This window comes from Ranitomeya variabilis, chromosome 4 (genome assembly GCF_051348905.1).
Source record: "Ranitomeya variabilis isolate aRanVar5 chromosome 4, aRanVar5.hap1, whole genome shotgun sequence".
Classification (NCBI taxonomy): Eukaryota; Metazoa; Chordata; class Amphibia; order Anura; family Dendrobatidae; genus Ranitomeya; species Ranitomeya variabilis.
In genome coordinates, this window is record NC_135235.1 from 304,404,093 (window position 1) to 304,429,643 (window position 25,551).

At 45.9% G+C, this 25,551-nt stretch overlaps 1 protein-coding gene across 2 annotated transcripts in view; it reads right to left on the reverse strand.

Annotated features, from left to right (window-relative positions):
* The window catches only part of GPR153 (G protein-coupled receptor 153), a 140,829-nt gene that overhangs the window by 19,165 nt on the left and 96,113 nt on the right, over positions 1-25,551 (reverse strand). For both annotated transcript variants that reach the window (XM_077250326.1, XM_077250325.1), the window contains exons 4-5: positions 3,970-4,159; positions 2,982-3,166 (exon numbers count right to left, since the gene is read on the reverse strand). In XM_077250326.1, coding sequence (XP_077106441.1) covers positions 2,982-3,166; positions 3,970-4,159 — 375 coding nt within the window. The remainder of the gene's footprint in view (positions 1-2,981; positions 3,167-3,969; positions 4,160-25,551) is intronic.

Genomic DNA, 25,551 nt, shown 5'->3' on the forward strand with positions numbered 1-25,551 from the left:
TTCTAGGGAGGAGCTAGAGGCAGACAGACATTCTAGGCAGGAGCTAGAGGCAGAAACAGACAGTCTAGGAAGGAGCTGGAGACAGACACAGACATTCTAGGGAGGAGCTGGAGACAGACACAGACATTCTAGGGAGGAGCCGGAGGCAGACAGACATTCTAGGGAGGAGCTAGAGGCAGACACAGACATTCTAGGGAGGAGCTAAAGGCAGACACAGACATTCTAGGGAGGAGCTAGAGGCAGACACAGACATTCTAGGGAGGAGCTAGAAGCAGACAGACATTCTAGGGAGGAGCTAGAGGCAGATACAGACATTCTAGGGAGGAGCTAGAGGCAGATACAGACATTCTAGGGAGGAGCTAGAGGCAGACACAGACATTCTAGGCAGGAGCTAGAGGCAGAAACAGACAGTCTAGGAAGGAGCTAGAGGCAGACACAGACATTCTAGGGAGGGAGGAGCTACAGGCAGACACAGGCATTCTAGGGAGGAGCTACAGGCAGACACAGGCATTCTAGGGAGGAGCTAGAGGCAGATAGACATTCTAGGGAGGAGCTCAGGCAGACGCAGACATTCTAGGGATGAGCAAGAGGCAGATACAGACATTCTAGGTAGGAGCTAGAAGCAGACACAGACATTCTAGGCAGGAGCTAGAGGCAGAAACAGACAGTCTAGGAAGGAGCTAGAGGCAGACACAGACATTCTAGGGAGGAGCTACAGGCAGACACAGGCATTCTAGGGAGGAGCTAGAGGCAGACACAGACATTCTAGGGAAGAGCTAGAGGCAGACAGACATTCTAGGGAGGAGCTCAGGCAGACGCAGACATTCTAGGGAGGAGCAAGAGGCAGATACAGACATTCTAGGGAGGAGCTAGAAGCAGACACAGACATTCTAGGCAGGAGCTAGAGGCAGAAACAGACATTCTAGGGAGGAGCTAGAGGCAGACACAGGCATTCTAGGGAGGAGCTAGAGGCAGACACAGGCATTCTAGGGAGGAGCTAGGGGCAGACACAGACATTCTAGGGAGGAGCTAGAGGCAGACAGACATTCTGGGGAAGAGCTAGGGGCAGACACAGACATTCTATGGAGGAGCTATAGGCACAAACATTCTAGGGAGGAGCTAGAGGGAGACACAGACATTCTAGGGAGGAGCTAGAGGCAGACACAGACATTCTAGGGAGGAGCTAGAGGGAGACACAGACATTCTAGGGAGGAGCTAGAGGCAGACACAGACATTCTAGGGAGGAGCTAGAGGCAGACGGACATTCTAGGTTCGAGCTAGAGGCAGACACAGACATTCCAGGGAGGAGCTAGAGGCAGACAGACATTCTAGGGAGGAGCTAGAGGCAGAGACAGACATTCTAGGGAGGAGCTAGAGGCAGGCACAGACATTCTAGGGAGGAGCTAGAAGCAGACACAGACATTCTAGGGAGGAGCTAGAGGGAGACACAGACATTCTAGGGAGGAGCTAGAGGCAGATACAGACATTCTAGGGAGGAGCTAGAGGCAGATACAGACATTCTAGGGAGGAGCTAGAGGCAGATACAGACATTCTAGGGAGGAGCTAGAGGCAGACACAGACATTCTAGGGAGGAGCTGGAGACAGACACAGACATTCTAGGGAGGAGCTGGAGACAGACACAGACATTCTAGGGAGGAGCAAGAGGCAGATACAGATATTCTAGGGAGGAGCTAGAAGCAGACAGACATTCTAGGGAGGAGCTAGAGGCAGATACAGACATTCTAGAGAGGAGCTAGAGGCAGATACAGACATTCTAGGGAGGAGCTAGAGGCAGACACAGACATTCTAGGCAGGAGCTAGAGGCAGAAACAGACAGTCTAGGAAGGAGCTAGAGGCAGACACAGACATTCTAGGGAGGGAGAAGCTACAGGCAGACACAGGCATTCTAGGGAGGAGCTACAGGCAGACACAGGCATTCTAGGGAGGAGCTAGAGGCAGATAGACATTCTAGGGAGGAGCTCAGGCAGACGCAGACATTCTAGGGAGGAGCAAGAGGCAGATACAGACATTCTAGGTAGGAGCTAGAAGCAGACACAGACATTTCTAGGCAGGAGCTAGAGGCAGAAACGGACAGTCTAGGAAGGAGCTAGAGGCAGACACAGACATTCTAGGGAGGAGCTACAGGCAGACACAGGCATTCTAGGGAGGAGCTAGAGGCAGACACAGACATTCTAGGGAAGAGCTAGAGGCAGACAGACATTCTAGGGAGGAGCTCAGGCAGACGCAGACGTTCTAGGGAGGAGCTAGAGGCAGACAGACATTCTGGGGAAGAGCTAGGGGCAGACACAGACATTCTATGGAGGAGCTATAGGCACAAACATTCTAGGGAGGAGCTAGAGGGAGACACAGACATTCTAGGGAGGAGCTAGAGGCAGACACAGACATTCTAGGGATGAGCTAGAGGGAGACACAGACATTCTAGGGAGGAGCTAGAGGCAGACACAGACATTCTAGGGAGGAGCTAGAGGCAGACGGACATTCTAGGTTCGAGCTAGAGGCAGACACAGACATTCCAGGGAGGAGCTAGAGGCAGACAGACATTCTAGGGAGGAGCTAGATGCAGAGACAGACATTCTAGGGAGGAGCTAGAGGCAGGCACAGACATTCTAGGGAGGAGCTAGAGGCAGACACAGACATTCTAGGGAGGAGCTAGAGGCAGACACAGACATTCTAGGGAGGAGCTAGAGGCAGGCATAGACATTCTCCTGCAAGTTCTCCTGGAATGACAGTTACAGTTCTCCATAGAACTTTATGGGAAACAACTACCATTTCCTATCTCAGTAATGAAGCAGTGTGTTCACTGGATACTGGTAAATTGAACATTTTGAGAATGAAAACTTAGTCCAGGAGGAGAAAGAAGATCTTATTTTCACATCTACTATTGATTTAAAAAATAAATAAGTAAAAATTAAAATGACAGTTACTCTTTAATAACATTGCTGCTAAGAACGTCACCATACCTGGAGATAGTGCATTTTATCTTCTTGAGTCTCCTTCATAGGATACATCTGCGGGATTCCCCTCTCTAAAGCCGAAAAGTCATACTTGGTAATGCGTTCCATAGCCATGATATCACCCCCATAATTGTAGTCATAAGGTCTTTCATATATGAGATCAGAGTGCACTCCACCATCAGGACTGTGGTCTGTACAAAATACAAGAGACAGAGAAGGTGTAATGTGATGTCCACGTACCACCATTGAGCACCAACCAAGAGCACCACCCATGAGTATGTACATGATCACCACGTAAGAGCATCACCTATTGGTACATACATAACCACCACCTAAGAGCACCCCCCAAGATCACTACCAAAGAGGACCCTTTGTGAGTACATCCATGACCACCTCCTAAGAGCAACCCTCATGAGTACATCCTTGACCACCACCTAAGAGCACCACCTATCAGTACATCCATGACATCACCCAAGAGCAGCAGCCACGAGTACTTCTATGACCACCACTTAACAGCATCCTCATAAGTACATCCATGTCCCCCACCTAAGAGCACCACCCATGAGTACATTCTTGATCACCATCTAAGAGCGCCACCTACTAGTACATAAATGACCACCATGGACCACCCATGAGTACAACCATAACCACTCCCTAAAAGCACCCCTAATGAGTACATCCATGACCACCACCAAAGAGCACCCCTCATGAGTACATCCATGACCACCACCAAAGAGCACCCTCCATGAGTACATCCATGGCCAGCTATCCATGAGTACATCCATGACTACCACCCAAAAACACTAGCCATAAGTATCATCTGTTAGTACTGTCTAAGAACATCACCCAAGAGTATCAACTTTGATTTTCCAGCACCATCCAAAAAGTAAGTACCCCAAATTAATGACATCAACATAAATGCATCGTTGTAACCATCCTACCAGAACCGTGGGATGATCATTTTATTGATGTCCTCCATTGCTTTGTTCCTCACCTTCATTTTCATCATCATTGGACATAATGGCTATACATTTGTCCCAGACGGCTTTCACATCTGCTCGGTATCGGTCACAGGCCCAGAGGAACATCGGCAGTAGAAGAGCTTGAACTACAGAACACCAGAGGACACCCAGGACCATCCATTCATCTGATTTGTCAAACTTCAGGCTGGCAAAACTTACAACCTGTGTATATAAGAAGACATATCAATTAGACTTATAAAAAAGAATCCAATACTCCCAAGTGGTAGGAGGCGACGCTGGGCAGGGAGTAGAGCTGGAGTGACAGAGGTTTCAGATCTACCAAAGCTCTTTATGCTCATTTGCATATCATTTACACTGCTGATTTCTCAGTAATGGAGAAATGGACTGTCCATGTAGAGACATTGATGGAATTGTCTTTGAAAGAGCTACATGTGCAAATAAATATTTTGATTGGAGTTTGGGGTGATGTGAAATCCTGCTTAGAGATTCCCTTTAACTCTGCTAGATGTGACAAGCTCAGCTCTGCATCCTCTCATTATACTTAAAATTTGTATTTTTAGGATTTTGGCCAGGTGTTTGATCCTTAGATAAAAAAATAAAAATCAAAGTTTTGGTGTAACACTAGACTCAACCACCAGAGGGCAGTGTTAGCAGTTTCGTTGCACCAGTCCTTCCATTGTTCAGTCGCTTCCTCTGGCAATATACAAAATATCAGGTAACAAGATACAGAAGACAAATACAACATACAACAATGCGGAATTGCTGGAGACAGAGACATCAATCCTGTACCAGCATAATCCAAAATTTATGCACTGATTAACCACTTGAATACCAGTTGATTCCATCAGGCTGCGTGAATCCGACATTGGCTGCGGACCGGCCATGGACCATGGGTCTAATATTAATATATCTACGTAGTAGAACTTTGATTTCTGACTTCTATAACTCTGGCTGCATTTAGCATTTTACTGGGGCAGTAAAATTGCACATAACATAAGTTTATACAGGCCATACTGTAGGCCAGTGATTTTCAACCTTTTTTGAGCCGCGGCACATTTTTTATACTTAAAAAATCCCGAGGCACACCACCAACCAAAATGGCACAAAATGGTGCGTCCAGGTTTGAGATGAAAGTCTGCAGTCATTCTGTGTGACTGCAGGCTTCTGAATTCTCACAGCGCAAGCACTGCACACTTTCAGGATTCTCCCTTGCCGGTGGCCAGAGTGGACGGTCATGACAGCACAAGTATGTGATTTGGATACTTCTGGTCACATTCTAACTAGACGTGTCCGGCCTCAGTCAATTCATTTTCATTGAATGAGGCCACACATGTCTAGTCAGCACGTGACCGCATGTATGTAAATCACCAACATCAGAGAATTATGATAGCAGTGTGCACTGTGAGAATTCAGAAGTCTGCAGTCACATAGTATGACTGCAGACTCATCACAACCTTGGGCATCCCCTTTAATGTTCCTAACAAATAAAAATGAGAATTAGTATCACAAAAAAAACACATTTACATCCAGGTACCTGATAGATGACGTTGTTTGTGGAGTCGCCTCTTTCTTTTCATCTTCACCTTGTCCAGATGCCATGATGACTCTTCTCATCCACCGGCAGAGCTCGTTTCTGCAGACTTCCATCTTCTCCTGTCTTCTGCAGCACATCCCGACACAACACCCTTAAAGATAGCAGTGTTATTATAATGCTCCGGAATAACAATATCTGCCCTAGGCTGAGCCTCTGAGTAAATAATTGCCCCTCACTTTATTCCCAGCACATAATATGACCCTCACTGTCCCTCTTATGGTACATGCCATCCACACTACCCTCTCTCTCTTTTCCATACTTCACACTGCCTTCTCATACGGTGTCCCTCATAGAGAGCCCAGTCTCTCTACTGTGCCCCTTCATTACACTCCTCCTACTTGGCATACTGTCTCCTCCTGGCTGTTACCCTCACACTACTCAGTATCTATTATGTGTCCACTCACACTTTCATCCCCCCATACTGTCTGCACACATTTCTAATAGCCTCCTCCTGTACATCCCCCCCCCCTGCTAACATACCCCTTTGCTCTCTCCATATTTCCTCCTCACACATTCCCCCCTCACACATTCCCCCGACTCCCCATACTGTCCTCACACATCCCATCACCGTTGTTCCCAGTACTGTCAGCACACATTTTTCCCCTCGCTACTGTGTCCACCCCCATCTCCCCACTCACCCCCACAGAATATATCCACTGCCCTTCCGATAGAATAAATCCATCCCCTTCCACAGAATAAATGCACCCTGCCCCACACATGCTAAATAAATTCCAGCCCCCCCCCACGTACACACTGAATAAATCCCCCACACACACTGAATAAATCCCCCCACACACTGAATAAATCCCCCCCCACACTGAATAAATCCCCCCCCCCACACTGAATAAATCCCCCCACACTGAATAAATCCCCCCACACTTAATAAATCCCCCCACACACTTAATAAATCCCCCCACATACTCCCCATAAACCCACCCCACGCTGAATCTTCGGTGTCTTCAGCTCCACAGCACAGGAGCACTTACCACCAAGTCTCTTCTTTCTCCTGCGCGCCGGATAGTGACGTCAGCAGCGTGATCACATGACTTGATCACGCTGCTGGCGTCGCTCTGACCCGGCAGTCAGAGCCTCAATTGTACTCGCAGCTGGTAGATGTCTGCGAGTACAATTGATCTCCGGGAGCCGGCGCGCTGCAGCTTCTCTGTGCCGGCTGTCAGCTTGACAGTCGGCACAGAGAACAGCTGACTCCCGTTCCCCGCGGCACACCCGACCATGTGTCGCGGCACACTGGTTGAAAAACACTGCTGTAGGCAATGGGAGCTGGAGCAATGTGTATGCTGTGAGCTCCCCCTAGTGGTGTCTGCAGGCAACCACAATAGCAATTTAGTGACCGCTCTCCTGCCTACTTAGACCCAATATCAATTATGCCCCCTATGGTAGGTACGCCACCTGCTGGCAATTATAAGATTTACACACAATGTTCAAAATGTTAAAAATAGTTTCCCCAACTTTTGTACATATAGATCCCCCTCAATGCTCTGAACTTATTGGTCAGATTAACTGGAATTATTAGTCTAATCGTAGAGGGCTTAGTAATGAAGACTAAATGAGAACTCCACTATTGGTGGTCTCTATGGATGGGAGTTCTCCTGTTACCCCCAACATGCAATGTGAAGGTACCTTACGGGGTAAATAAACTTTCTGCCTGATCTTCCATATGTTGCAGGCACATTACCTGCAGATCTGTGGGGTCCGGACGGGTCTTCAGAATTCTAGAGGCAGCTTTGTATGTGACTAGAGTGTCGGCTGTGATAAATGGGGTGAAATGAAGACTAATCTTCTGGATTTACGACGCTGCCTATAATACGACTTTACAGGTTATTCCTATATTTGGTTTTTAAAGGTTACCAGCGACGTCTTATATGCGGGCTGCTGCTTAGTATAAATTTTACATTAATCTTTCATTTCATATTAAATTACAAGCCGTGAGAGCTTCAGATGACGAGTAACCAAAAGAAATGCGATCATAGATCAATGTTATTCGTTCATTTCGGGATTTTACTGCTTCCTTTACCTACAGAAAGGGGAGTTTCACCGGCTCAGCATCTGCAATGTGCCTGCCATTATTACTACATATTTTTCAGCAATGGCCCTTACAATCCTCACTACAGTTCTGGGAAGGAAAACTGAACTTATTTCATGCAATAAAATACAAATTAATTATGCAAAAATCATACATTGTGATTTTCAGTTTTTTTATTTTTAGATTTTGTCTCTCACAGGTGAATTGTACCTATGATAAATATTACAGACCTCTCCATTCTTTGTAGGTGGGAAAACTTGCGAAATCGGCAGTGTATCAGATACTTATTTTTCCCACTGCACTAGTGAACATGATGATGGAGGCAGGAGCCGTGTGGGGGTACATCATACTGTATGAGGGGGCTGTGATGGCCGTTATACTGTGTGTGGAGGGCTGTGTCGGAACAATATACTGTTTGAGCTGATGTGATGGCAATCATACTGTGTGGTGGGACTGTGAGGGCCATCATACTGTATGTGGGACTGGCGGGCCTCCATACCTGTGTGGTGGGACTGTGGGGGCCATCATACTGTATGTGGGACTGGCGGGCCTCCATACCTGTGTGTTGGGACTGTAGGGGCCATCATACTGTATGTGGGACTGGTGGGCCTCCATACCTGTGTGGTGGGACTGTGGGGGCCATCATACTGTATGTGGGACTGGCGGGCCTCCATACCTGTGTGGTGAGACTGTGGGGGCCATCATACTGTATGTGGGACTGGCAGGCCTCCATACCCGTGTGGGGGGCTATGGTGACACCATGCATTTTGGGGAGTTGCGGGTAAAGCCATGCTTTGTGTGGGGATGTAGAGGCACTTTACTGTGTAGGGGGTCTGTGAGGACATCATACTGTGTTGGGGTCTATGGGGACATCATACTGTGTAGGGGGTCTGTGAGGACATCATACTGTGTTGGGGTCTATGGGGACATCATACTGTGTAGGGGGTCTGTGAGGACATCATACTGTGTGTAGGGAGCTTTGAGACCATCATTCTGTGTTGGGGGCTGTGGTGGATCAGTTAATGTTAATATTGAGCAGAATTAATTTCAGCTTGTTGTTTCTGCCCTCCATAGCACTCATGGTCTCTTGTGTGACTCCTCTGGAAAAATAATTGCCCAACCATGTCTTAGAAGCATCAGCAGTCTGTAAAGGGGACAAAATACCCCATAGGGCTTAAAAAATGACACATAAGTAAGTTTGTTGGGTTAAATTAAAGAAGGAGGGTCCCAAGCAAAGATGAAAATGGACGCCCTATTAAAGCTCCAGATTTTATGATCCAGAACAGGGCCGGACTGGCCATAGGGCAGTTCTGGCAAATGCCAGAAGGGCCGGTGGCAGTAGTGGGCCGCTCGAATGTGCCGCTGTCGGCACACTCTCCCCGCTGTCGGCACACTCTCCACGCTGTCGCGGCACACTCCCGGCCCCGCATTCAACTATACCGGCGTCATAGACGCCGGTACAGTTGAATGCAATGATGGAGGAGAGAGAGTCTGCTGACGCCCCCTCTCCCATCATTCCCCGCTCTGCCTGCCGCTGACACTGGGGTGCGCGATGACGTCATATCATCGCGCACCTGCTGTGTGACCGGGCGGGCAGACTGCGACTGCTGAGACCAGAGCCAGAGCAGTGCGGGACACGAGGAGAGAGGTGAGTAGAGTGTTTTTTTTTTTTAATCAATGAGTGATGACTGGATTGTGGAGCTATTGGGGGGGGCTGCCTGCCTGCATTACTTTCTATGGGGGCTGCCTGCCTGCATTACTTTCTATGGGGGCTGCCTGCCTGCATTACTTTCTATGGGGGCTGCCTGCCTGCATTACATTCTATGGGGGCTGCCTGCATTACATTCTATGGGGGCTGTGCTGCATTATATTGTATGGTGGCTGCCTGCATTACATTCTATGGGGGCTGGCTGCATTCCATTCCATGGGCCTGTGCTGCATTATATTCTATGGGGCTGGCTGCATTCCATTCCATGGGCCTGTGCTGCATTATATTCTATGGGGCTGGCTGCATTCCATTCTATGGGCCTGTGCTGCATTATATTCTATGGGGCTGGCTGCATTACATTGTATGCTGGCTGTGCTGCATTATATTGTATGGGGCTGTGCTGCATTATATTCTATGGGGCTGTGCTGCATTATATTCTATGGGGCTGTGCTGTATTACATTCTATGGGGCTGTGCTGCATTTAATTCTATGGGGCTGGCTGCATTACATTCTATGGGGGCTGTGCTGCATTACATTCTATGGGGCTGGCTGCATTACATTCTATGGGGGCTGTGCTGCATTACATTCTATGGGGACTGTGCTGCATTAAATTCTATGGGGCTGTGCTGTATTACATTCTATGGGGGCTGCCTGCCTGCATTACATTCTATGGGGGCTGCCTGCCTGCATTACATTCTATGGGGGGCTGCCTGCCTGCATTACATTCTATGGGGGGCTGCCTGCCTGCATTACATTCTATGGGGGGCTGCCTGCCTGCATTACATTCTATGGGGGCTGCCTGCCTGCATTACATTCTATGGGGGGCTGCCTGCCTGCATTACATTCTATGGGGGGCTGCCTGCCTGCATTACATTCTATGGGGGGCTGCCTGCCTGCATTACATTCTATGGGGGCTGCCTGCATTACATTCTATGGGGGCTGTGCTGCATTATATTGTATGGTGGCTGCCTGCATTACATTCTATGGGGGCTGGCTGCATTCCATTCCATGGGCCTGTGCTGCATTATATTCTATGGGGCTGGCTGCATTCCATTCCATGGGCCTGTGCTGCATTATATTCTATGGGGCTGGCTGCATTCCATTCTATGGGCCTGTGCTGCATTATATTCTATGGGGCTGGCTGCATTACATTGTATGGTGGCTGTGCTGCATTATATTGTATGCAGCTGTGCTGCATTATATTCTATGGGGCTGTGCTGCATTATATTCTATGGGGCTGTGCTGCATTATATTCTATGGGGCTGTGCTGTATTACATTCTATGGGGCTGTGCTGCATTTAATTCTATGGGGGCTGTGCTGCATTACATTCTATGGGGGCTGTGCTGCATTACATTCTATGGGGCTGGCTGCATTACATTCTATGGGGGCTGTGCTGCATTACATTCTATGGGGACTGTGCTGCATTAAATTCTATGGGGCTGTGCTGTATTACATTCTATGGGGGCTGTGCTGTATTACATTCTATGGGGGCTGTGCTGCATTACATTCTATGGGGGCTGTGCTGCATTACATTCTATGGGGGCTGTGCTGCATTACATTCTATGGGGCTGTTCTGTATTACATTCTATGGGGCTGGCTGCATTACATTCTATGGGGGCTGTGCTGTATTACATTCTATGGGGGCTGTGCTGTATTACATTCTATGGGGGCTGTGCTGCATTACATTCTATGGGGACTGTGCTGCATTAAATTCTATGGGGCTGTTCTGTATTACATTCTATGGGGCTGGCTGCATTACATTCTATGGGGGCTGTGCTGTATTACATTCTATGGGGGCTGTGCTGTATTACATTCTATGGGGCTGGCTGCATTACATTCTATGGGGGCTGTGCTGTATTACATTCTATGGGGGCTGTGCTGTATTACATTCTATGGGGGCTGTGCTGTATTACATTCTATGGGGGCTGTGCTGTATTACATTCTATGGGGGATGTGCTGTATTACATTCTATGGGGGCTGTGCTGTATTATAGTCTATGGGGGCTGTGCTGTATTATAGTCTATGGGGGCTGCGCTGTATTACATTCTATGGAGACTGAGCTGTAATGCTGGATACAGCTGTAATTATATGTTATATAGTCGTGTTACACTCCCCTCACTTCTTGTAGCCTACAAGTGTACAAAGATATTATACAGTCACCATGCGACAAGTGGGCCTGTGTGACTTCAAATGCCAGGGCTGAATTTTAGTCCCAGTCCGGCCCTGATCCAGAATACAAGGTCCTGTTTTTTGGTTTTGTTCTCCTTGCTCATCCGTGACCATCCAAGAGGATCCTTATCTCTTAGCCAGAATGAAAAACATCCACAAACAGCATCTGCGATCGTGAAGTACCTGACCTGTGCCAATAAGTGGCTACATCGGCAATGTGCTGTACTACTGGCACGTGACTGCTGCAGCCACTGATTGCCTGCAGCGGTCACATGCAGTTGTCATATAAACTAAAACTGGAAACTCTGCAGCAGGGTCAGCGCTGGATCATTGGGCAAGAAAGTAGGTGAGTACTGATACTTTGAATTTGGAAAATGGATAACCCCTTAAAGTCACTGGGGATATCAGTAGAGGGAGACTCTGAACAACTTTTTTCAAGGGCTACTTCTAATAAGGCCGGTTTCACATGTCAGTGTCTCCGGTACGTGTAGTGACAGTTTTCTCGCGTACCGGAGACACTGACACACGTAGACACATTCAAATGGATGGGTCCATGCACATGTCAGTGTGTTTTGACAGACAGTGTGTCCGTGTGCAAAACACGCAGACGTGTCCGGGCCCGCGAAACATGCAGCACACAGAGAACAGTGCACACTGTCCTCCGTGTGCACGGACGGCCGCCGGAGAAATAGTGCTAGTGTAAGCGCTGTTCCTCTGCGTGTGGTGCTGAAGCCGGCTGTCATCCCTTCTCCCCTGCTCTGCCGGTGAGCAGCGTGAGCAGGGGAGAATGAATGAAAGAAAAACCCGACGTGGGGTCCCCCATGTTTTTAAACCGACCCGGCAAAACTCATAGGTGTGGGCTGCTATTCTCAGGCTGGTAAAGGGCCATGGCCCCCCCAGCCTAAAAACAGCAGCCCGCAGCTGCCCAGAAAAGGCGCATCTATTAGATGCGCCAATTCTGGAGCTTTGACCAGTTCTTCCCACTTGCCATGTAGCGGTGGCAAGTGGGGTAATGAGGAGTTAATGTCACCTTACTATTGTAAGGTGACATTAAGCCGGCATAGTAATGGAGAGGTGTCAATAAGACACTTATCCATTACTAATCCTATAGTTGTTAAAGGGTTAATAAAACACCACACAGTTAGAATAAAGTCTTTTAATGAAATCATACACCACAAAGTTTTCCATCTTTATTAATCTACCAATCCAAGCAAAGCCCTCGATCTCCTGTAAAAAAAAAAAAAAAAAGTAAAAATAATAAACCAACAATATACCCATACCTGTCCGGCGTACGGTCAGTCCTACAGCGTAATCCATATCTGGGAAATGTACAGTTTACAAGCGGGAGCGGTGCTAATGTGACCGGCCCCAGCTGTAAACTACTGGGGAATGAATGAGAAGCAGCGGGCGCAGGCTCAGTGATGTCACCACTAGTTACTGAACCTGCGCCCGCAGCGTCTCATTCATTCCCCAGTAGTTTACAGCTGGGGCCGGTCACATTAGCAGCGCTCCTGGTTGTAAACTGTACACTCCCCTAGATATGGATTACTGCGTGGGACTGACTGTACGCCGGACAGGTATGGGTGTATTGTTGGTTTATTATTTTTACAGGAGATCAAGGGCTTCGCTTGGATTGGCAGACTAATAAAGATGGGAAACTTTGTGGTGTATGATTTCATTAAAAGACTTTATTCTAACTGTGTGGTGTTTTATTAACCCTTTAACAACTATAGGATTAGTAATGGAGAGGTGTCTTATTGACACCTCCATTACTAAGCCAGGTTAATGCCACCTTACAATAGGAAGGTGACATTAATCCCTTATTACCCCACTTGCCACCACTACAGGGCAAGTGGGAAGAACCCGGCAAAGCTCCAGAATTGGCGCATCTAATAGATGTGCCTTTTCTGGGCAGCTGCGGGCTGCAGTTCTTAGGCTGGGAGGGCCATATCCATGGCCCCTTACAAGCTTGAGAATAGCAGCCCACACCTGTGAGTTTTGCCGGGTTGGTTTAAAAACATAGGGGGGACCCCACTTTGGGTTTTTCTTTAATTCATTCTCCCCTGCTCGCGCTGCTGCCGGCAGAGCAGGGGAGAAGGGATGACAGCCGGCTTCAGCATTCAGCACCACACGCAGGGGAACAACGCTTACTGTAGCGCTGCTTCCCCGGCGGCCGTCCATGCGGGACTGATGTGGCACATGGTTGCCACACATGTGCCGCACATAGTACACAGATGGACACACGGACACATATCTCCGGTACCGGTTATTCCTGTACCAGAAATATCAGGACATGTGAAACTGGCCTAACAAAGTATTCAGACCCCTTCTAATTGGATGCCCAGTCTTATAAAACAATAGTTATCATCATCATCATCATCATCAACCCTCAAGTGGGCACTTAACTGTTGCAATGACTTACAGATGGCATACAGAAAAGTCAAAAATCATTTGAAAAGGGATTGCAAAAAAAATGGACATTTCCTTTAAGGCAGAGTAAGTTGTAATACTGATTTGTGGCACTAGATGGCATTTTCACTTGAAGCCTATGAATGATGTGATCAGATAAATCCATAAGGTTACTTTCTTCATAGACATTTTGCTTTTATCAGTCTCTCGGGGTTAACGTGAATGCACTCTTCATCTGCTTCCGAGCTGGATCAGGTTTAATGTCTCTTTTATCAATTTAGTGATTGGTGGGAATCTTTATATTATAAGTTTGAAAAATCCTGACTGTAAAGTTTTGAATGAACTTTTCACCTTGACATTTTTATCTTAGCAGCAGCATTAAATCTATGTATAGGTTTAAAGACCTGACAGAAAAGGGAGAGACTTTTCCAGAACATTACAGGGAGAGTGCTGAACTTTTGTGGAAAGGTGAAAGTGAATGGCAGAAAACAGAAGACATGCGATAATATTCAGATCTGCTCCAATTACCCAGAATCTTATGTTAAACATTTCGCTCACGATCTTGCTTTTTTGGTGCAGAATGTGACAAATGATCTTTCTATGTACCTCATATTGTTATGTTTAAATAAAGTGGGTTTTGAAGTTTTGGATATAATATTAATTAGTAGAAATATATATAGTCCACTGGCACTAGACACAAGGTTCTGTGGGAGTTCTAGCTGCCTTTTTGGGTGACAACAACCAACTGTTGTCAAGAAGTAAAAATTGGAACAAAATTAGTAAAAGTCCAAAACGGTGCTCAGAAATCAATCGCTATGCCACTAGTGGTAAAGTGAGGCCGCAAGAAAAAAGAAGGTATGTCCTCACATGGAAATATTCCAAGGGCCAGTATACAGGAAAATACGGTTCCTGGAACCTCGCTGGGGGAAAGTATATTTAATATCACCGGAAGGTGGAAGATGCGGAAACAACTAGGTCCACACGATAAGGGTATAGATCTGGCAGCGGTGTGCCAGAGGGGTCACCAAGAGTGCGGTGAAATTCCAGGAGAACAAAATGGACACCAAAAAATTGTATATAATGACTCAGATAAAATATATTAGGTCCCAGGGTCCTCCAGTGAATTATACCAATGATCCGGTGCCCTAAGTGCCACTACTAATAGCAATATTTATACCATGCAATTAATAAAAGAATTACCTTAGTCATTGTAGGTTGATCCTGGCACAGTGCGTTGGTTGCAGAAAGAAGATGGATAGCGATCAATGTTGGGAAAGCTGGGTGCACTGGCTGTTAGGAGAGCCACACCATAATGACTGCTGTGGAAAGCTGGGTGTGGTGGTAGCAATCTGACTATGCTGCTGATGATGCGTTGGTTGTAAAGAGAAAATGGATAACGATCAATGTTGGGAAAGCTTTATCCTTGGACTAACATGAAGCAGGTCAGTGGATGGTACAGCCCTGCACCCAGCTTTCCACAGCAGCCTTCACAGTGTGGCTTTCCTAACAGCCAGTGCACCCAGCTTTCCCAACATTGATAGCTATTCATCTTCTTTCTACAACTAGCGCACTGTGCCAGGAACAACCTACAATGACTAAGGTAATTCTTTTATTAATTGCATGGTATAAATATTGCTATTAGTAGTGGCACTTAAGGCACCGGATCATTGGTATAATTCACTGGAGGACCCTGGGACCTCATATATATTTTATCTGAGTCATTATATACAATTTTTTGTGTCCATTTTGTACTCCTGGAATTTGACTGGACTCTTGGTGACACCACTGGCACACCACTGCCCTAATCTATACCCTTATCGTGTGGCCCTAGTTGTTTCCACATCTTCCACCTTCCGGTGATATTAAATATACTTTCAACCAGCGAGGTTCCAGGAGCCGTATTTTCCTGTATTCTGGTCCTTGGAACACTTCTATGTGAGGACATACCTTCCTTTTTTCCTTGCGGACTTGCTTTACCACTAGTGGCATAGCGACTGGTTTCTGAGCATCGTTTTGGACTTTTACTAATTATGATATTAATTAATATAACCAGCAATATAACCATAAAACATTTTTAAGAGATATTGACAGATAGAGACCTAATGACAATGAACACCTCAGAGGCTTCAACAGTGACAGTTACAGTGCCCCATAACAGTAACATCTACAAAGAGTCATAACTGTGAGTGCTGCAGCACCGCCATACCAGTGACAGACACAAAGCTCCATGGCAATGACAGGCATAAAGCCCAATAACAGTTACAGGCACAAAGCTCCATCACAATGACAGACACAAAGCTCCATAACAGTTACAGGCACAAAGCCCCATAACAGTGACAGCTACAAAACGTCATAACTGTGAGTGCTGCAGCACCGCCATACCAGTGACAGACACAAAGCTCCATGGCAATGACAGGCATAAAGCCCAATAACAGTTACAGGCACAAAGCTCCATCACAATGACAGACACAAAGCTCCATAACAGTTACAGGCACAAAGCCCCATAACAGTGACAGCTACAAAACGTCATAACTGTGAGTGCTGCAGCACCGCCATACCAGTGACAGACACAAAGCTCCATGGCAATGACAGGCGTAAAGCTCCATAACAGTTACAGGCACAAAGCTCCATCACAATGACAGACACAAAAATGCATAGCAGTGACAGGCACAAAGCTCCATAACAGTTACAGGCACAAAGCCCCATAGCAGTGACAGGCACAAAGCTCCATAACAGTTACAGGCACAAAGCTCCATCACAATGACAGGCAGAAAGCTCCATAACAGTTACAGGCACAAAGCTCCATCACAATGACAGGCAGAAAGCTCCATAACAGTTACAAGCACAAAGCCCCATAGCAGTGACAGCTACAAAACGTCATAACTGAGAGAGCTGCAGCACTGCCATATCAGTGATGGCCATAGACACTCATAACAATGACCGGCACAAAGCTCCACAACTGTGACAGGCACAAACCTCCATAACAGTGAAAGGAACAGACTTCCATAACCGTGAAAGTATTTTTTTAAATGTTATTTTTTACTTTTACAACAACATTTTTTTATGTTAGTTTTCCCCCCCCAGCATTTTCTGGACAACCACAGTGCCCCCATAACAATGACCACTACTACTGTATCTATCTCCTACAAGTTTGAGGCCCCAAATCATTCTAAAAGTGGCAACCACAGCACTTAACAGTGACAGCCACAGTATCCCAGTAACAGAGCCACAGGACCTCCACAACAGTGACAAATGCAGTCCCACGTAAAAGTGACAGCCACAGGACCCCCACATCTGTGACAGCTGAAAACTCACATAATAGTGACCGGCACAGCACCTGCATGACAGTGACAGCCATAGACCCCCATATCAGTGACAGACACGGAACCCCATAACAGTGACATAAAGTGAAAATGTTTGAGAGCTTCTATTGATCAAGTTAGGATCATTTTGATGGACGTCTACCTTGAGGTAATGATCATCAAATTCCCTAACAATTTTGCTCTTCTCCTCAGTTGTAGCTTATGAGCCCAGTGGGCGGTCCTTCTAAGTGACTCTAAGTCTTCCCTATGTAGGTAGAGCCGCCCACTGGACTCATAAATCCAAAGTGACCAGTGATCTAGATCAATGAAAAAAGATATACTGCGTCTGACCCATAATAGTATCAGTCTGCTCAGCTCCCACTACCCCAAAACATGGTGCTGACAGGTAATTGCTGCACTGTGAGGGACAGTTTTGCCTTTAAACGCCGTCAATGCAAGTAAAAATTCAATGAACTCAACAGCATTGTCCTTTCAGTCACACGTGTCCATTATGCGCCTGAAGGGGACACATGACAGGAAATGATTCTGGTAAATGTTATTACTTGTGTCCGATCCACAAGACGCCGAAGACGGACGGGGGATCTGATCGACTCATTATTTATATGTAGCATCTGGCGGAATTAGAGCCGTGTAACGCAGCTGATTGAATCAGAGAGTTTAGAGGGAGATTAGCGACCCTGAGCTGCAGTCACAAACTGTAAGAAACGTCGTATAATATTGACAGGTTAATCTGGATTTCAACTGGGATTCCCTAAAATCCGATAATACCTATTGTGCCGTAATCGCTTGTTGAGTGATGCTGGAGCCTACATAGTTTACACGGAAGAGAACGATAATTACTGACTGGGAACTAGGAAAGACCCGTCTCCCGATAATCTTGCCATCTAGACAGGCTGCCAATAGCCTGACGAATGAGCAAAATCTGGTGAAATGATCCTTTGTGCTGCTCAAAAGATCATCGTCCTCGGCAGCACATCCTCCTGTGTAAACAGGACTCGTGCTGCCGAGAACTTCGCGATTTATGTGCAGTGGACAATTTATTATAGATCATTCCGTGCCCAGCTAAAGAAGGGGTTGGTCAGTGTAAGAGGCTATTAGACGACAGCCGACCACCTAACATGTTGACGGTTGGGGTCCATTTAACACCGCGCATCCTGTGTAAAGAAGCCCCATTTTTTAGGTTTGTGTTCTGTTTTGCGTTTTTCCACGGATAGGCCACATTACGATTTATGGAGCTGTTCACATGTCCGTATTTTATGCTGACCGTGAGTCCGCCAAAAGCAAATCACAGAGATGCCCCTTTCGATCCAAGTCACAGATCAAAATTACCCTATGGGTCCGTGAAACTTTCACTGATGGCACACATCGCCGTCCACACACTGTCCGAATTTAGCATTGTAATACATAGGAGAAGCTTTGCAATCTTTTTTCCATACGAGAAAATCACTGATGGAACACTGATGGTAAAAACTAGCACTGAGCAAACTGATAAAAATATGATCCAAAACATTGATGGAAAATGTATAGCTTTTTTTTTTTTTATACCTGTACAATTACTCTTGTCTGAATGAGGCCTTAGACCTCCATTATTCTGATCAGAGTTTGATCAGAGTGTGGTATGTCATCCGATTTTCTTGTAGGTGGAGAAATTTAAGGGAACCTGTCACCTCAAATTGGCGGGATATTTAAATGTCCCGCAACACAGCAAAATACTTCCGGGACATAGTGCGCGGGCGCATGCGCAGTAATACTTTTTGGCTTTGCCTGCAGTTGGGCAAAGCATACTGCGCGTGCGCCACCGAAGATTGCATTGCGCACGCGTCAACTATGGCGCACACGTACTCTAATTCACTAACATATTGCGGACAACAGGGACGGACGGGGTGGAGAACAGAAGAAGAAAGGCCGCCCATCGGACCGGTAAAAACTTATTTAAATATCCCGCCAATTTGAGGTGACAGGTTCCCTTTAAGAAAAAAGTTTCTCAAACCTTCTCCTTTCTGACAGTCCATAAAAATCGGACCGCACTCGGATGTCATCAGAGTGATGTTAGATTTATTTCACAGACCCATTGCTGCATTGCTGATTTTGGTCCAACCCTTGGATCAACGTTTTTGCCACTGTATTAAAAAAAAAATGTGAGTGGAAGAAAAATTCCTCAAAATAAAAAGTACCATGATTGCAACCTACGAACTCAGCCTAAGAGCCCTGCAAGGACAGTGTAGCTCCTGCAAAGGCTATGACCCCCTTAATGCTTTACGTGATATTTCGCAAAACGGAGGCCTCGGAGCACCATGGACTCATTGATTTGTTGATTGAAATGGTCAAATGATATTTCACCAAAGTCTGCACAAGAGCTCAGAGAACCCACTGTTCACTGATCACTGGTGATCCCCACAAATTACGCTTTATCCGCAAGGTGCCCATACACATTAGACTTTATGCACATGGTGCCCATACACATTAGACTTTATGCACATGGTGCCCATACACATTACACTTTATGCACATGGTGCCCATACACATTAGACGTTATGCACATGGTGCCCATACACATTTGACTTTAACCACATGGTGCCCATACACATTACACTTTATGCACATGGTGCCCATACACATTAGACTTTATGCACATGGTGCCCATACACATTACATTTTATGCACATGGTGCCCATACACATTACATTTTATGCACATGGTGCCCATACACATTACACTTTATGCACATGGTGCCCATACACATTAGACTTTATGCACATGGTGCCCATACACATTACACTTTATGCACATGGTGCCCATACACATTACACTTTATGCACATGGTGCCCATACACATTAGACTTTATGCACATGGTGCCCATACACATTACATTTTATGCACATGGTGCCCATACACATTACACTTTATGCACATGGTGCCCATACACATTAGACTTTATGCACATGGTGCCCATACACATTACACTTTATGCACATGGTGCCCATACACATTACACTTTATGCACATGGTGCCCATACACATTACACTTTATGCACATGGTGCCCATACACATTACACTTTATGCACATGGTGCCCATACACATTAGACGTTATGCACATGGTGCCCATACACATTACACTTTATGCACATGGTGCCCATACACATTACACTTTATGCACATGGTGCCCATACACATTAGACTTTATGCACATGGTGCCCATACACATTACACTTTATGCACATGGTGCCCATACACATTACACTTTATGCACATGGTGCCCATACACATTACACTTTAGCCACATGGTGCCCATACACATTAGACTTTAATTAGGGTGACATCGTAATAATTGTTCATCAATCAATGGATGTTCCACCATCAATCTACTTCTAATCTGTGTCCGACCACCTTCAGGATTGGACATTAATATATGATCTTAACTTTTTAACACATTTTCAAATATATGAATATTATCTTTTTATGCGGCTGCAGGAAAGTCTTGAATTGTGTCCTCCCTGCATGGTATTATTTCCCTTATAGACATTTCATAGGTAATGTGATCTAATTACAGTCCATTGGTTCACTATTATCACTGATCTGGATTTAGACCCATTAAGTCTCAGCTAGGGGAATCCAATAAAAGCCACTATAAATAACCCAGGACTGTCACATTTCCACGTCTCAGTGCTGATGGAGACTTATACTGTCATTCAGTTATGTCGTTGTCTGGATCATTGAAAGGGACTGTATTTTTTAACATCACCTTAGCAAAGTGTAGTGAGCTGGAGAGGGAAATTACTCAGTACGTATTGGAATTTATGTGTAACTAGCTGAAGAGCCCGGCGTTGCCTGGGCATAGTAAATATCTGTGGTTAGTTATAGCACCTCACTTCTCTTATTTTCCCATCACGCCTCTCATTTTCCCCATCACATCTTTCATTTTCCCCCTCACATCTCTCATTTTCTCCCTCACACCTCTCATTTCCCCCTCACTCCTCTTATTTTCCCCCTCACTCTTCTCATTCCCCCCTAACACTTGTCATTTTGACCACACATCTGTCATTTTCCGATCACTCCACTATTTTCCCTCACTCCTCTCATTTTGCACTCACACCTTTTCATTTTCACTTCACACCTCTCATTTTCACCTCAGTATATACATGTTTGTCATCTCCCTTATATATAGTATACACCTGTATGTCATCTCCTGTATATAGTATATACCTGTATGTCATCTCCCCTGTATATAGTATATACCTGCTGTGTGTCATCTCCCCTGTATATAGTATATACCTGTATGTCATCTCCTCCTATATATAGTATATACCTGTATGTAATCTCCTCCTGTATACAATATATACATACCTGTGTGTCATCTCACCTATAAATAGTATATATCTGTGTGTCATCTCCTCCTGTATATAGTATATACCTGTATGTCATCTCCTCCTATACATAGCATATACCTGTATGTCATCTCCTCCTGTATATACTATATACCTGTAGGTAATCTGCTCCTGTATATAGTATATACCTGTGTGTCATCTCCTCCTGTATATAGTATATACCTGTATGTCATCTCCTCCTGTATGTAGTATGTACCTGTATGTCATCTCCTCCTCCTATATAGTATATACCTGTGTCATCTCTCCTGTATATAATATATATCTGTGTGTCATCTCCTCCTGTATATAGTATATACCTGTATGTCATCTTCTCCTGTATGTAGTATATACCTGTGTGTCATCTCTCCTGTATATAGTATATATCTGTGTGTCATCTCCTCCTGTATACAGTATATACCTGTGTGTCATCTCCCCTGTAAATAGTATATACCTGTGTGTCATCTCCTGTATATAGTATATATCTGTATGTCATCTCCTCCTGTATTAGACCTCGTTCACACGTTATTTGGTCAGTATTTTTACCTCAGTATTTGTAAGCTAAATTGGCAGCCTGATAAATCCCCAGCCAACAGTAAGCCCACCCCCTGGCAGTATATATTAGCTCACACATACACATAATAGACAGGTCATGTGACTGACAGCTGCCGGATTCCTATATGGTACATTTGTTGCTCTTGTAGTTTGTCTGCTTATTAATCAGATTTTTATTTTTGAAGGATAATACCAGACTTGTGTGTGTTTTAGGGCGAGTTTCGTGTGTCAAGTTGTGTGTTGAGTTGCGTGTGGCGACATGCATGTAGCGACTTTTGTGAGATGAGTTTTGTGTGGCGACATGCGTGTAGCAACTTTTTGTGTGTCGAGTTGCATGTGACAGGTTAGTGTAGCAAGTTGTGTGCAGCAAGTTTTGCGCATGGCGAGTTTTGCGCGTGGCGAGTTTTATGTGTGGTGCCTTTTTTGAGTATGTGCAAGTTTTGTGTGAGGCAACTTTTGCATGTGTTGCAACTTTTGTGCATGTGGCAATTTTTCCGCGTGTGCAAGTTTTGCATGTGGCGAGTTTTCCATGAGGTGAGTTTTGCACGTGTGGCGAGTTTTGCATGTGGAGAGTTTTGCGCGTGGCGAGTTTTGAGCGGCGACTTTTGTGTTTCGACTTTTATGTGGCGAGGTTGGTGTATGTGTGGTGAAATGTGCGCTGAGGGTGGTATATGTGTTCGAGCACGTGGTAGTGTGTGGCGCATTTTGTGTGTGTGTTCATATCCCCGTGGTGGTGTGGTGATTATCCCATGTCGGGGCCACACCTTAGCAACTGTACAGTATATACTCTTTGGCGTCATCGCTCTCATTCTTTAAGTCCCCCTTGTTCACATCTGGCAGCTGTTAATTTGCCTCCAACACTTTTCCTTTCACTTTTTCCCCATTATGTAGATAGGGGCAAAATTGTTTGGTGAATTGGAAAGCGCGGGGTTAAAATTTCACCTCACAACATAGCCTATGACGCTCTCGGGGTCCAGACGTGTGACGGTGCAAAATTGTGTGCCTGTAGCTGCGACGCCTCCAACACTTTTCCTTTCACTTTTTCCCCATTATGTGGATAGGGGCAAAATTGTTTGGTGAATTGGAAAGCGCGGGGTTAAAATTTCACTTCACAACATAGCCTATGACGCTCTCAGGGTCCAGACGTGTGACTGTGCAAAATTTTGTGGCTGTAGCTGCGACGGTTCAGATGCCAATCCCGGACATACACACATACACACACACACCCATTCAGCTTTATATATTAGATAAATAATGTTGGTCCTCCACTCAGAATTTCTCTAAATTCTTATAGGGATATAGAAAAAAGTTACTGTAGCCCACTTAAAGGGGATCAGTCACTAGCCATAAACTTGTATTTTTTTAACCTGGTGTAAATGGAGCGCCCCCACGCCGCCGCAGGGCCGAGGGGTACCCGGAGTCGGGCCTCTGAGTCTCAGTTCTGGGGTTGTCACGGTGGCTAGACCCGGTCCGTGGCCCTGTCTGTCAGTGGGGGACGTCCGGTGCAATAAGTGGTGTTGTAACGGTGCAGTTGTGGGGTGCAGGTCGCAGTAAATAATGAGGACACCAGGTTGCAGTCTCTTTACCTCTTTACTGAAGATCTCTGGGTCCTCAATCCAGAATACGGCTCACCAGGCTGCGCAAGTCCGGCCGGTCCAATGACACTTCCAGAGTTCTCTTCACAGGAGGAAATCTGTGCCTTCCCCCTAGCGCTATGTGTTGTAGTCCTTCCCTGCTGTGCTTACGGAAAGTACCCCACAACTGTTGTGTCTGTTTCTGATGTTCCCTCACAACTCGACTAGATGATGTTCTGCTAATCCTCCGTCCCTCCCTGAGGTTCGGGTAGGAACGGCACCCGTTTGACGGGTAGGCCTGGAGTTCTTCCGGGACCCTAGAGACGCCCCTCTCCCACAATTGCCTCCCAAGACTTCATAGGTGATTTGAGTTAGACAGCCCGCCTGAGACTGACTGTCCTGCCGCTGTTTGGAGTATTGCTTGAAGCTGAATGTTATTCTACTCCCTCGGCGTTCCGGCCACCGGTAGTGCGCCTCAGTAGGATGTTGCTTCGGTCTTACAGCACGACTCCTACTGGTATTTCTCCTTTGCGTGATCCCGTTTCTCACTCAGCACAATCTATCTCTCTTCTAATCCTTTCTTGGGCACCGCCGCTACCCGGAGCAGGCACGGTCCCGTTACGTTCGTTCTCGTTGCCAAGCCTCTGTCAGGATCCCACCCCTGACAGAGACCCTACTGTATCTTCCCCTACAACACCCTCTGGCACAAGGTGTTGCCTGGTTCCAACCCAGTCAGCTTTCTGATCTAACTTCCTGCCTGACCCCCAGTTTACCCACTATGGTGGGGAGTGGCCTAATGAATAGCACCCTTAGCTCCCCCCGGAGGCCCGGCTGTGAAATGTATTGGTGTCTGTGATACCTGATCAGATGAACTCCTTCAGTGCCATCGGACGCACCATAGCTCCCCATAGTGGCGGAGCCACAGTACTGCAACGACCAGGACTCTGGGGCGCTGCACTCCCCCCTGGTTAAACACAGTACTCCGGGACTGAGAAGAAAACAAAAATACAAGTTTAGCAAAAAGACATACAATTTTTGTTGAGTGCAAATAACAATACGTATACTTGAACAAGCTTCCCTTTATGGGAGGTGAGAATACTTGAACGTTACAAAACATGGTTAAACATTAAACATTATAAATTACAGGCTATAAATAACTCCTGTTACCCAACCGGGTATTCTACTAAGTGCAAAAATTGCTGAACAATACTTTAACATTGCCTTTAAGGACATACACTCTGTATCCACCAAAGACCTTCCTATAATCACATTATAAGGTAAATTAACTTTTTTCATTCTCCTTCTTTGAATCTGCAGGACCGCCTGTCCTATCGGCACCAGACCTACTGCCTCTCCTTTCTGTTACAGGACCGCCCCGTTCAGCCAGGGCCTACTGCCTTTTCAACTTCTATACACAGTATAGATCATAACATTACTTTCAGTTTTAGAAGCACTGAGCCGTCTACGTATGGCTCCTAGGAGGACTCACTACCCAACCCCTACGGGTTCACTTTCTGTCTTCTGTAACACATTATTAACTCTTTCTTTACAATAACTAACTTACTATGGAGGACTCAGGGTTTACCTTCTATCCCTAGTTTCTTATCAACATTCTCAACTATCCCCTTATAACATCAATCTTCATTACTATTTTCTTTCTGGAAACATCATCTGCATTTCTCTACATTTAACCAATCAAATACATATAACTTTTACATGTAAGAATTATCATCACTTTCGCTCATCAAGACATTATTGCTATCCATCAATCTTAAAGCAATACGATTCTTCAAATATACACGTGGATGTCCCCTTTAAGAAGGGACCAAGTCTTCAGGAGGTAGCATTTGTT